The sequence below is a fragment of the Lemur catta genome, chromosome 18 (genome assembly GCF_020740605.2).
Source record: "Lemur catta isolate mLemCat1 chromosome 18, mLemCat1.pri, whole genome shotgun sequence".
NCBI classification, from domain to species: domain Eukaryota; kingdom Metazoa; phylum Chordata; class Mammalia; order Primates; family Lemuridae; genus Lemur; species Lemur catta.
Window position 1 is genome coordinate 24,195,106 of NC_059145.1, and position 14,924 is coordinate 24,210,029.

A 14,924-nucleotide genomic window follows, 5' to 3' on the forward strand; every position below is an offset into this window, starting at 1 on the left:
TAAGATTAGTGACAAAATTGGAAGAGTAGGCTAATTTATCATTATGGACTTTAATGAGGCCTATAATGTAGTAATAAATATACGATATTTTTAAGGAGCATGGCAATGTGAAAAAACAGTGACTTTAAGAATTGTTATAGAGACTAAAATTCAAATTTTTCCCTTCAAAACATAAACATTTTGTGTGGAGATATTATCTTTTTTATAATCAATAAACTGTTCAAAGTGGTATTATCATATCCCCAGAGTATCTGAATAAAGGAATTATTGTGGATAATGTGGAACTAATTGGATATCATATTCAGTAGGAAATTTTAGATTTACAACTTACATAAAAGCCTTATCAGTAAAGGATTTCTTAATGTGAAATAATGTGTCCCTGGACAACTTCCTATTTGTATCACAAAATCCCTGTCCTAAAGATTGTCCTATTTCCATTTTTTATTTATATTTGAAAATCAGTCTTTTATTTATTTATTTTTTAATTTTTTTTATTTCAGCATATTATGGGGATACAAATGGTTAGGTTAAGTATATTGCCTTTGCCCCATTCGAGTCAGAGCTTCAAGAGTATCCATCCCCCAGATGGTGCACACTGCACACATTAGGTGTGTATATACCTATCCCCTCTAACCCCTCTTCCATCTGCCCAACACCCGATGAATGTTATTGCTATATGTGCATTTAAGTGTTGATCAGTTAAAACCAATTTGATGGTGAGTACATGTGGTGCTTGTTTTTCCATTTTTGTGATACTTCAGTTAGTAGAATGGCTTCCAGCTCTATCCAGCATAATACGAGAGGTGCTATATCACCATTGTTTTTTGTGGCTGAGTAGAACTCCATGGTACAGATATACCACATTTTATTAATCCACTCATGTATTGATGGGCACTTAGGTTGTTTCCACATCTTTGCAATTGTGAATTGTGCTGCTATAAACATTTGAGTGCAGATGTCTTTTTTATAGAATGTCTTTTGTTCTTTTGGGTAGATGCCCAGTAATGGGACTGCTAGATCAAATGGTAGTTCTGCTTTTAGCTCTTTGAGTTATCTCCATCTTACTTTCCACAAAGATTATACTAGTTTGCAGTCTCACCAGCAGTACATGAGTGTTCCTATCTCTCTGCATCCACACCACCATTTATTGTTTTGGGACTTTTTGATAAAGGCCACTCTGATTTGCATTTCCCTGGTAATCAGAGATGTTGAGCATTTTTTCATATGTTTGTTGGTCATTAGTCTTTATTCTTTTGAAAGGTTTCTGTTCGTGTCCTTTGCCCACTTTTTGATAGGATTGTTTGATTTTTTTTCTTGCCGATTTTCCTGAGTTCTGTATAAATTCTTGTTATCAGCCCTTTATCAGATGTGCAGCATGCCAATATTTTCTTCCATTCTATAAGTTGTCTGTTTGCTCTCGTGATAGTTTCCTTGGCTGTGCAGAAGGTTTTTAATTTGATCAGGTTCCATTTATTTATCTTGTTGTTGCTGTGATTGTCTTTGGGGTCTTCTTCATAAATTCTTTGCTTAGGCCAATGTCTATAAGAGTTTTTCCAAAATTTTCTTCTAGAATTCTTATAGTTTCATGCCTTAGGTTTAAATCTGTTACCCACTGTGAGTTGATTTTTGTGAGAGGTGAAAGGTGCAGATCCTGTTTCAGTCTTCTACATGTGGCTATCCAGTTTCCCCAGCACCATTTATTGAATAAGGATTCTTTTCCCCAGTGTATGCTTTTGTCTGCTTTGTCAAAGATAGATGGCTATACGAGGATGTTTTTTAATCTGGGTTCTGAGTTCTGTTCCATTGGTCTATGTCTCTGGTCTTGTGCCAGTACCATGCTGTTTTAGTTACTATAGCCTTGTAGTGTAGCTTGAAGTCTGATAAATTGATACCTTCCAATTTGTTCTTTTTGCTTAAGATTGCTTTTGCTATACAGGATCTTCTCTGGTTCCATATGAAGCATAGAATTATTTTTTCTGTATCTGTGAAAAATGATGTTTGTATTTTCATAGTGAGTGCACTGAATTGTAGATCACTTTGGGTAGTATAGACATTTTAACAATGTTGATTATGCTGACCCACGAGCATGGTATGGTTTTCCACCTGTTTACGTCCTCTACTATTTCCTTCCTCAGTGTTTCGTAGTTCTCCCTGTAGAGGTCTTTTACCTCCATAGTTAAATATGTTCCTAGGTTTTTTTCTGAAAATCATTCTTTTAGATATGTGCAATTTAAATGTCTGGTGGGGAGCCAAGTATCTCCAATCTAATTCAGTCAAGTGACGTGACCAGTGGTGAAATGGTTTATTCTGATGTCTTATGTGTTTGAAATTCTCCTTCTCAGAGTTGATGAGCCCATGTCAAACATGTTGGAAGTAGAAATAATTGTTTCAGTCTCAAAAATGCCATTGGGCATGTGGAAAGAGTCCTCAGAATATCATCTTGTTCCCAGTGACCTAGTTACAACTTGAAGAAATATGTGTCAGTCTACTGGATATATGAAAGATTGAAGATTGGTAATTCTGTTGTTACGTTTGGGTTCTGGAGTTATAATGGAAACACAGAACTGAGCTCATTTCCTCTGGGAAATTGGCACTTAGGTCTCTAAGTTATCTCCCATAATTGTGTTATTTATAAAATTCCATCTTTCCCTATCTCTGGACTCTTGGCTTGCCTTCTCCTCTCCTTCTTCCCTTCTGGTAAAAAATAAATCTGAAATACTGAACTACATTTTAGCTGTCCCAATGAGGAATTTTATCAAAACTCATGAAATGTGATCACCATGCTAGAAACTACCCAATGTAATTGTGCTGAAAAGTAGATATTCCAATTTTGCACCAGTCAGTGAACCCTAGAAATCAGAAATCATAGTTTCTGCAACAAGTCCAATATTATTGACTCGAATAGATGATGATGGTGGTAGTCATCTCACTGCCATAGCAGTGTACAGAGTGCTACATTTTGCATTTAGGAAAGTATTATATTTTGGAAAAGAGGAATCCAGAATAAAAACCAGATTGGTAATACAAATATTTGATGCATCACTTAACTGTTTTAAAAAGACAGTTGAAAATGACTCATTCATATCACTAGATGAACATTTTCAGACATTTACTGTGGTCCCCATTATGGTTCTGAACTATATCTCATGAACATTATTTTGTATTTACTATATTTATAGAATGCCATCTCCTACAAAATGAAGTGAACCACTTTTACAAAGCTTGCCTAATTAAAATTTTTTTTATTTATTCTGAATATTTAGGTTGTGCTTTCCTTAATGAATTGATTTTTTTCCTTTAGATTTAACAATGCTTCCAAGAACATTTATTATCCAGCATGTGACAATTGGGTGACTATATCAATTGGCATAAAACTTTATTACAATTAGAATCATGCTTTTGGTGAAGAATGAGAGGAAAACATTTACAAAAGCATTGTTTTAATTCAGCTAATAGAGTAAAACAAGACCCTGGAGTGGGGTTTTGTTTAGGCTTTCTAAATGGCTGTAAATATTGTTTTTTAGGCTACTGCAGTTAAGAGCAAGGAGTTTGGAGTTATACAGACCTGAGTTATGCCAACTCAGAGTCCAGTAATATGGTTCAATGTCTAGGTTGCAATCTATTTCTATATAAAATCTGTTAGAATAGGTTTTTTTAATTCTCTCTCTTTTTAATTGGATTTCATGTATAGGATATTCTTTTGTAATTCTGTTTGGGAACAGGGGTAGGAGGTAATGTGAGAAAAAAAAATCTAAACAAATTTATGTGAGTTTTTGTAGAAATCAGATCTTTAAATAAAATAGAAAGAATGACATTAAGTAAGTGTGAATCCACTTGGTAAATATGGAATGAAGAGACTAGCTACTGTTGAGTAGGATTTGGCCCTTTAGTTAATTTTCAGCACCTTGAGTAAATAATCACTGAATTAAATTACTTTGTGAGAATTTCCCTCAAGATGAGGAAAACTTGCTTTACTTTGGACTGCTGACCTGCTATATTGATTTAGTACTTGAGATCTAATCAGAAAAGATGATTTTAGTGAACTCATTTGTGGCCTGGGGTATAAATTGCAGATGTTGTTCATAGATTGGATAATCTTTTCCAATTTGTGCCGATATATGGCTTCACAGTTTCCTAAGTAGTGCCTTGGCCCACCAACTGAGTGGCAGGGAGTTCTTTTGAGGGAAGGTCAAATAGTGACATGTGTAATTGACAACACTTGATTGAGGATACAACTGTTTCTGTGTCTTGGCGGTTACTGACTACAGCTGATCTAATCAAGCCGCCGTAGTGCCAATTAACAATGCACAATTAGGTATTCTGTCTGGCTTTCAAGTTTTGCTGCTAGAAAGCTCAGAGAGGGAAGCATCTCTTTCTTCTGGATGACAGGGATATGAAAAATAGTGGTGGCCATGGAATGCTGGTTATGTTTTTAAAAATAATTTGAAGTGATCACAATTAAAAATCTGAGTAGACAGCAAAAAGTATTTTTTCCTTTCCACTTGATGTCTTCAAAAGACAAATAGGAAATGTCTTCCTATATATCACTTTTAAAAAATAATTTCTAAAAATCATTAAAGTGATGATAGCTATCATCTTTTGCCTTTTTAAAAAATGATGTCAGGTGCCTTACCTACTATATTTCATTTATTCTTCATCATAACACTGTAGATTCCTTTACTATGAACATGTGACAGAGGGACGTGTTATTTTTACCTTTTTGAATCTCAGTCTCTTTTCTACAAAGAAAGTAGTAAGTGGGGTTGGAGATTTTGACCAGGTCTGTTTAACTCCAATATCCTTCCTCTTACTGCTATTGTTACATGCCTAAATATGCAATAAATTCGTTTTACTTGGTTCCTTTAATGATCAGTTTCTGGTAATTAGCTTGTTTTCTACTCAGCTTGATGGGAACTGGCTTACTAGTGTAAGACAGGGTTTGACTGATGTTAGGATGGTTCGTGTCTAGGGCAGAAAATATTGTCACAGGGTATAAACTTCTAAGGAGGAACTGTGTTTGCTTCTGAGGGGAAGGTGAGCCCCAGCTTTCTGAGTGTAAGCAAATACAGGAGAAAGGAAGACCAGCCAATGATGACAGTGAATGAGCCTTAATGGTTTAACAGCATCAGCTCGGTGACTGTCTGGCCCAATGCCTTCATAGTTAAAATCCTTCTGCAGCTCCCTCTTCATGATAAAACTCTTTATTTGAACCTTCACCTATTTACCTATAAGTAACAACGATGACAGTAATAACTATTTAGTAAAATAGCCAACACTGAGGTGTTTTTGCTTTACATGAGTGGTGGCAGATGCCAATTAGCTTTTTTTTTTTTTACCATCTCTGAAATGATCCTTTTGATTCTATATTTGCAAAATATATATTTTATATATTTTGGTTATATACAAAGTAATAAATTACCTATTTGATTGAGACAATAATTTTTTAATCATATGAGTTTTCTGGCTCTGAGATAAAACATTCATCTATATTATCTTATTTAATTTTAAAAAGAGCCCTTATCATCATTTCACAATTGAGTAAACGGAGTCTCAGAGACATTAAGTAATTTGCCTAATGTCATACAGCTGGGTGAGGAATGAAGGCTGGATTGAAACCTGGGTGTGTGGATTCTAAACCTAGTATGCTGAATCAGAAAACCATCATAGCCTTATAGAAGAAGACTGTCTGATTCCGTTCTCTGATTTTAAACAAAGATGACTCACAAACAGAGGATGCCAGCTGTGGCTTGCAGATGTGTGCTGTTTAGTTTATTAAACATATTAGATTTGGAGGCTGCTTTTGTGTGTGTGTGTGTGTGTGTGTGTGTGTGTGTGTGTGTGGTTGGAGAGGGGAGCTCTCCTGTTTGCTAAAGGTGCTGTTTATCTCTGGGCTATTTTACACACCCAACTTTTCCTGCAAGGCCCATAGAGATATTTGACCTTATAACTGTAGTCTAAAAGGTCAGGATTTTCCTACTTTCCTTGAGTGTGCTGAGAAACAGAGATTCCACAACCCCCTCCCCCCAGAATATTTTGTTACCTTGCCAATATTTTAAAATATTGCCTGCTCTTAGTTTTAATCCATTTCGTCCTCCCTTGCCCAGCCCTATCAATATGTAGAACAAGTGCTCAGAAAACTGTTGGTTTTTAAGAACACAGTTATTAAATCAGACTTTTGTATTTTGCTTTTTAAACCTTTTCCCCACATAATCCAGTCTTCCCTTTGACATCTCCTGTGGCTGACACGTAGTTAGCTTCTCTGACTGACAGACTAGTACATTGTGTCATTACACAGTAAAATTAATACCTCCATCCAATATTTATTTAGTGTCTTCTGGCACACTGAAAAGAGCAAGAAAACACATGCCTTCCATTCCCTCTGGATGGTTGAGTATTAGCTGATTAAACTGGTAGGAAACATTTGAATGTGCTGGGGAAACAAGCTTTGTATGTAGGCATTTGATGTTTTTTTGAAGTTCTGTATTGCTCTTATTTTCAAAGATAGAGTTTTTACCAGTCACTTGGAAGTTATATGTCATTATTGCTTTCCTTGTTGCAAAGGAAGGAAGGAAAGGAAGGAAGGGAGGGAGGGAGAGAAAGAAAGAATGAATTTAAAATCAGCTACCAACTCTGGATTTTTCTTTTTCAGATGCAAAAGAAATTGTTTTAAAAGCCCAGATCTTAGCTGGAGGAAGAGGAAAAGGTGTCTTCAATAGCGGTTTGAAAGGAGGTGTTCATTTAACAAAAGAGTAAGTCTGGAGGTTTTAATTCTTTGTCTTTGGACTGAGCAGTTAGGAAGATCTTGCTCATGATTGAAAGGCACGTTGAGAAGAATGGTTGGATGGGGCCAGGAGCAAGTCAGAAACTAGAGGAAAATGAAATTACAGGCAGAGGGCTCTGGCGATGCCCCCGTCTTCCTTCTGTTCCCACAGAAGGATTTTTCTTCACTAATTGGTGGAAACTTGACAGTCTTTCTCTCGTAGCCAATCAATGATTCCTCATAAATGCTGGTAATGATACCACTTGCAAGTGAAATGCTACTTCTGTAATGTCACTCCCCTATTCAAGAACCTGCAAGGGCTCCCCATTCCCGGTGGCATCATCAGTTGTACCTCCTGTCTGATAGTACAAGGCTTCCTTTATCCGAGCCTGTCTTTTCAACTTCATCTCCCACTGTCTGGTCTCCCAGCACTGAGCACTTTCCTTCCTGTTCCTGTCAAATAGCCTTTCACTATTTACATTGATCTTTACCCTCTTCCTTATCCCTCTCATTGTTCAATACTTCCCAAATTGTCCACTCTCAAGCCTTTATTCAACCCTTTGTCTAAAGCTCATATGCATTTCAGCCTTATCTCTTTACTATGACTGTAACTTAATTGGGGGGACAGGGTAGCAAGGATCAGCAAGCACCCTTTCTTTCACTCATTCGTTTCACTCATTTTCTTTTGTTCTTGGTGAGCCCCTAGCACGGTGCTAGGCACATATGAGCAGAAAGACCCCTGGATTCCTGAGGGTGGAGGTGGATGGACCCTGTGTAGTGTGAACACGACGATATATTGACTCTGCTTTAAGATGATTTTCAACAGGCATTGATTTTCTTTTCTTTTTTTCTCTTTTGTTTTTCTTCTCCCTCTTAGTCCTAATGTTGTGGGACAGCTGGCTAAACAGATGATTGGATATAATCTAGCAACCAAACAAACTCCAAAAGAAGGTGTGAAAGTTAACAAGGTAATATAGATGCTTTTGGTCATTTTCTATGTATGTGTTAAAAAAAAGAAAGAGAAAGAAAAGAAAACCATCCTTCAGTTTTGACAGACTCTAATGAAGCACTGATCTTTGGCAGTGTGCCATGGTTTTTTTTTTTTTTTAAGCTTCATATAATCTGTTTAGTAAGTTGTATGTCTTTGAGGAGAAATAAGGGTTCTGTAATAGGAATATTATTTATTATCATTAGTATTTAGTAAAAGTGGGTGGGGGTGAGTGACCAAAGCAATGGCTTTCCCTTTTAGAACATAGGTACATCCTGTTTAAAGCTGAAAGGGCTTGCAATGACAGCCTTATACTCAGGAGGGACATTCCCCGATCCCACACATCTCCCTCCTACCCCCAGGCCTGTCTATCAGAATTAGCTGTTGTGGTTGTTTTTCTAAGTGCCCCCCTATTCCTTATTTTGAGGTTACTATCATTTTGAGCCACTCTTATTGCTGGGAGGTGTCTTGCATTAGTGAGGTCACCTGGGGCACTCAAGTATGCATAGCACACATGCTCACATGCACGCACACACATGCACACACACACACACACACAAAATAAAGCCCAGAGGAAAGTGGCCCACCTCAGTCATGAAATTGTGAGTGGTAGAGCTGAGGCCAGAAACGAACTCTCCCCTCTGCCAGTCTGTTCTCCTTTCGCTATAGCCCCCTCATGTATCAAGGCACCAAAACCAGCTACCTGATTTGCAGGACCCAGTGCAAAATAAAGAGGAAGGGACCCTTGTTCAAATTTCAAGACAGCTATAGCAGAACATTAAATCAAGTGCAGGACCCATCTGGGCATGTGGCCCTGTGTGACTACACAGATCACAGCACCAGCCCTGGGAAGTACCCATGGTTAGAAGGCCCTGTCCTAACAGTGAATTAGGGCCCAGTATTTTTGGGAGGCAACTATCTGCCCCGTAGGCATGGAATCACAGATTGATGGTGTCTACCAGTGGACCGTGCTAGGGGACATTAAGGTAATATATTCTTTGTACTTTTCAGAGAGAGTTTTGTGAAAAATTCTTGCCGTGACCTAAAAACCCACCAGCTAGTTCTTAGTGTATCGTTAGAGGGTCTGTCCTAGCCCAGAAAAGGACATTGAGGTGGAGGGAGATTGAAATACTGATGGGTCATTGGCTCCATCAGGCTAAGAACACAAAGGCTTTCTAAATGTTAAGGGAGCAAACAGGTTATTATTTCCCTTTTCTGCTGCCTCTCAGGTAGATGCAAGAACTGTTTAAAACTCAGAAGTGTTTCATTTTCTTAATTTGTTCCTGTTTGGCATAGAACACTACTTTTATTTCCCTTTTAAATCTGGCTATGAGCCTTTGCCTGTGTAATTTACTCAAAATTTGCCCACATAGGACATGATTCGTATTTTTACTTGTAGGAATTCATTGTTTTATGTGGACATATTATATTCATGGTTCTTTAAGGACCATGCATTTTTTTAACTTATGAAATATTAGACACCTTTACATGTCAGTACATATGGTTTTATCTCTCTTCTTTTTTGATGGTGGCATAATTTTCCATTGAATCAATATATCATGATTAGTATTTAACAAATCCTCCATTAATGGACATTAGTCTTGAGTGTTTTCAAGACAATGTGGCAGTGAATATTCTGAATACTCTGATACATGGGAAAGGCTTCAGGTGTCATCATGGCCGTGTCTTTCCTTTTCAAGATGGGCAAGCAGAGAGTGTTTCAGAGGGTCTCAGCAAAAAATAACAGCTTGATGCAGGTTTTCTGTTTTCCAGGATATTTCGTGCTTAGTGAATCTTCATTGAATCATCAGGGGTTGCAGAAGATCAGGAACTAAGCTGGAGTCAGGGATTAAAGTTATCATTTAGTATTTACCATGCAGCTTGGTAGAGCAAGGATAAACTTTTAATGATATACAAGGCTCAGAAGTGTGGGAACCTGCATAGATTTATGTGTTTAAGAAGTATGTGTTGGGCTTCCTTTATGTGCCAAGCATGGTGCTGGGTTCTGGGATATAGCAATGAAGTTTTCAGGTTAATTTTTTTTCCTTTTAATATTATATTTGATGGTATTCCAACGTTTAATAGCTTATGCTTCACTTTCAAATGGGAATAATAATAATAACCTGCAAGATAGATCAAATAAATCAATACATGCCTGAGTACCTAACATAGTAAACATTGATGCCTGTGTCTTAGTCCATTCAGGCTGCTATAACAGAATACCATAGTTTGGGTAGCTTATAAAAACTAAAATTTATTTCTTACACTTCTGGAAGCTAAAAAGTCTAAGATCAAAACACCCGCAGATTCCGTGTCTGGTGAGCACCCGCTTTCTGGTTCATAGAGGGCCAAGTTTTTGCTGTGTTCCCACATGGTGGAAAGGATGAGGGAGCTCTCTGGGCTCCCCTTTATAAGGGCACTAATTCCATTCATGGATTCACCCTCATGATCTAATCACTTTCCACAAATACCACCCGACCTCCAAATATCGTCACATTGAGGATTGGGTTACAACATTTGAATTTCGAGGGGGGCACACACATTTCTAGAATGTTATATAAATGAAGTCATATAGCATATAACTTTTGGGGATGGGCTTTTTTTTATTCATCGAAATTTTCTAGAGATTCATTGAGGTTGCTGTTGTTTATCAGTAGTTTGTTCCTTTTTCTTGCACTCTGAGATATGGATGTACCACAGTTTGTTTAACCATCGTTCACTGAAAGGTAAGTGGGTTGTTTCGTTTTGACTATAAAGCTACTCTAAGCATTCATGAAAAGGTTTTGGTGTGAATATAAATTTCCATTTTGGGTGATAACTATTGTGTTATATGGAGGTTGTATGATTAGTTTTTTAAGAAACTGCCAAATATTTGTCAGAGTATCAGCAATGTATGAGTGACTGAGGTTTTCCACATCCTAGCCAGCATTTGGTGATGGTGGTATTTTTACTTTTAGCCATTCTGATAGATGTGTAGTGATATTTCACTGTGGTTTTGATTTGCATTTCCCTAGTGACTGACGATGCTGAGCATCTTCTCATGTGCATATTTGCCATCTGTGCATTGTCTTTGGTGAATTCTCTGTTCATGGATGCTGTGGTCTGAATGTCCTCTGCAAAATTTGTGTTGAAACTTAATCCCTATAGTGATGGCATTGAGAGGTAAAAGTTTTGGAGAAATGATTAAGTCATGAAGTCTCCACCCTCATGAATGGATTAACCTTATGAAAGGGCTGGAGGGAACTAGTTTAGGGCTTTTTTGTCCTTTTGCCTTCTGCCACGTGAGAATGCAGCAAGAAGGCCCTCCTCACCAGACACTGAATGCCAGCACTTTTGGTCTTGGACTTCCCAGACTCCAGAACTGTGAGAAAATCATTTTTTATTCTTTATAAGTTACCCAGTCTCAGATATTTGGTTATAGTAGCACAAATAGACAAAAGCAGTGGTTATTTTTTGTTGTTGCCCATGTTTGAATTAGATTATTTTACTGTTGAGTTTTGAGAGTTAATTCTAAATACTAGTCTACTGCCAGATGTGTGCTTTGTAAATATTTTTCCCACTATATAATTTGTATATCTATCTTCTTAATAGGGTCTTTTGCAGTGCAAAAGTGTTTAATTTTGATAAAGTACAATATATCAATATTTCCTTTATGGATTGTCTTTTTTGCTGTCAGGGTTAAGAACTCTTTACCTAGCACTACATAACAAAGTTTTTCTCATTTTTTTTCCTAGATGTTTTATAGTTTCATGATTTATATTTGGGTCTATGGTCCATGTTGAGTTAACTTTGAATAAGGTGAGAGACTTAGATTGAAGCTTTTTTTTGGGAGGGGAGGTGGCTATGATAGTCACTTGCTCCTGCACCATTTTTTGAAAAGGCTTATCTTTTCTCCATTGAATTGCTTATGCACCTTTGTCAAAAATCTGCTGGGCACATTTGTAGGGCTGTTTTTGGGTTCTCTCTTCTCTTCAATTGATCTGTGTGTGTTTCTCCACCAGTATGACACAGTGTTAATTACTGCAGCTATATAATAAGTTCTGAAATTGGATGGACTGAATCTTTTCATTTTATTATTCTTTTTCAAAACAGTTTTACCTCTTTTAATTACTTAACAGTTTAGAATAACTTTGTTTTTGTCTACAAAAAAACTTACTGAGATTTTGATAGGAACCTTATTAAACCTGTATATCAACTTAGAGAGAATTGACATCTTTGCTTTGTTAATTCTTACAATCCATGGATATCAATGTGATATGTCTCTGCTTTTTTTTTTTTTTTCTTAGCTCTACTTTGATTCATTTTGTCAGCTTTGTATAGTTTTCAGTATATAAGTTTGGTATAGGTTTTGTTAAATTTACAGCTAAATAGTTCTTTATATTTATTTATTTATTTATTTATTTATTTATTTATTATTTATTTATTTATTTGAGACAGAGTACCCCTGTATTGCCCTGGCTAGAGTGAGTGCCGTGGCATCAGCCTAGCTCACAGCAACCTCACGCTCCTGGGCTTAAGCAATCCTACTGCTTCAGCCTCCCAAGTAGCTGGGACTACAGGCATGCACCACCATGCCTGGCTAATTTTTTTTTTCTATATATATTTTAGTTGGCCAGATAATTTCTTCCTATTTTTAGTAGAGACAGGGTCTCGCTTTTGCTCAGGCTGGTCTCGAACTCCTGAGCTCAAGCAATCCACCCGCCTTGGCCTTCCAGAATGCTAGGATTACAGACATGAGCCACCCCACCCGGCCTATTTTTTAGTAATTATAAGTGGCATTGGATTCTTAATTTCAGTGTCCAACATGTTCATTGCTAGTTGATGTTAATTCCTTTTTTAAATGTTTAGTAGACTTCTCTAGTGAAACCACGTAGGCCTGGTGATTTCTTACAGTTTGTATAAAACTATAAATCATCTAAGGAAAAAAATGGAGAAAAATTTTGTCATCTAGTGCTAGGGAAAGAGTTCTTAGACCTGATACCAAAAAAGTACAATGCATAAAGGAAATACTGATATACTTTGCTTTATTAAAATTAAACATTTTTGCCCAGCAAAAGACCCTGTTAAGAAGGTAAATATACAAGTTATATAGTAGGAAAAAATATTTACAAAGCAAACCACACATCTGAGATTTTCTAAGATATATGAGGCAAAAAGAAAACATGGGGTCCTTGCCTGTCCTTCCCCGGATCTCATGCTCCCTAACTGGTCTGCTGCCTTCTCTGTAACTTTCAGAGTCATCCTAAGTTTTGCGTGTATGTAATGTCCATGGTTTTTATTTGTACTCAGCAGGAGGAATAGGGAAAAATAATGCCATATGATTATTGAAATTCAGAGTTTCAATAATATGAGGACTTGTGCAAAGAAATGAATTAAAAAATTGAGAGTACGCTTTTAATCGTATTTCTTCATGGTCCTGTTGCAAATAGTTTATGCACTAGCACACATCTACAGACCATGATTTGAGCAGCGTGGTATTTTCTTAAAGAAAACAGATTTAGTGGTCAATTAGGGTAAAGAAAGTTAAAAAGCTTCTATACTGTAGGACTCCACAAAAAGGAGGTGTCAGTAATGTTCTTTGTGTAACTCACAGATGTAGCTCTTTTGAAATGTATCTAATGGAGCTTCTCATGGGATGAATGTTTGTGGAATCCATTTAGATCTCTCTAGACATTTTGGGTCATATGGATGGCATGACGATGTCAAAAAAACTGGTATTTGTTGTATAAAATTTCTCAAAATATCTCTTGATAAGCATCATTTTCCTGGAGACATTTTCTTAAAGAGTGGTACATTATTCCTACCAAGCAAGAGCTATTTGAGACAGCAGCTGGGCTTGACAAATATAAATTTGATGGAATGCAGAACACATCTGTCAACATTTTGGAAGATTAAGAATAGGACTCTTGAATAACACTTATCCTGAAAAGTTATAATGTTGTGTTGCTTCTAAGAATAACTGCTGGGAGTTATTAAGAAGTATCATTCACTAGACCAACTCTGTATTAGAAAGTGAAAGGTAGTTATGCTTATAGACCTGAAAGCACAAACAAAACACATTCCTCATTTTGTATTTTCTGCCCACCAAATTTCTTAAAGCAGCTCTCTCTCCTAGCACAACTTTTAGAAGGGATTTTCTTAATTTCTTAAAATGTTTGTATTAATGTTGATGCTTATAAAGGTGAACTTCACGTTATTTCTATAAAGTACAAGTTATTATTGTATTTGACAAGGAAAGAATAGGGCTAAATATTTTTGCCTCAAATATTCTCCCACTGCTCACTCAGATACTCTGAAAGTTGACTGTGTTGCAGGCAACCTGAAGGCTGAGAAAGGGAATCAGGTACTGGCTGATGGTTTGACCTTCATTGACCTGCATTGCTGGAAACAACAACCAACTTGAAATTAGAATGGTTCTATGATTAATTCCAACACTGTGTCCTAAGAAATAGTTTTTATATACTCATGAGCTTCCATTTATGATAAGAGAATCAATATGAATGCTCTTACAAGATTTTTTTTTTTCTTCTTCTTTTTTTTTTTTTTTAGATAGGGTCTTGCTCTGTTGCTTTGGCTAGAATATAGTGGCATCATCATAGCTCACTGCAACCTTAGACTCCTGGGCTTAAGTGATCCTCCTGCCTCAGCCTCCTGAATAGCTGGGACTACAGGCACTCACCACCACGCCGGGCTAATTTTTTGTAATTTTTGTAGAGACAGGATCTCTCTATGTTCCCCAGGCTGGTCTCGAACTTCTGGCCTCAAGCAATCCTCCCGCCTTGGCTTCCCAAAGTGCTGGCAAGATATATTATTTTTAACTGGTGATAAATTCAATAAAGATTTGAAAAGAAGGAGTTCTGTATTCATTACATTATAGTGTTTTAGACCATAATATATTTATCTTATTTCATGTGACCTAAAACTTAAGTGTTTTTGTGGCATCTGAGTAGCTAAAATCTAATACTATTTAATTCCTAACTTTTTTTTTTTATGTAACCCATTACCAAACTACTTTTAGGAAAAGCAATCTAAGTGCTTTTATTATTTTCACATCTATTACTGATTATTTATTGGAGTATTCTTATTTTCTTGTAAAAATAATCTGACATCTTTCACCATTCTTATTCGGTGTGTAAGTTGGTACAACCTCTCTCTAAAGGGCAGTTTGACAGGACT

General features: G+C 36.7%; 1 protein-coding gene across 1 annotated transcript in view; it reads left to right on the forward strand.

Annotated features, from left to right (window-relative positions):
* SUCLG2 (succinate-CoA ligase GDP-forming subunit beta) overlaps positions 1 to 14,924 on the forward strand; it is a 257,611-nt gene that overhangs the window by 119,826 nt on the left and 122,861 nt on the right. The window contains exons 3-4 of the mRNA XM_045530945.1: positions 6,650 to 6,749; positions 7,638 to 7,728. Of these exons, the coding sequence (XP_045386901.1) occupies positions 6,650 to 6,749; positions 7,638 to 7,728 (191 nt within the window). The remainder of the gene's footprint in view (positions 1 to 6,649; positions 6,750 to 7,637; positions 7,729 to 14,924) is intronic.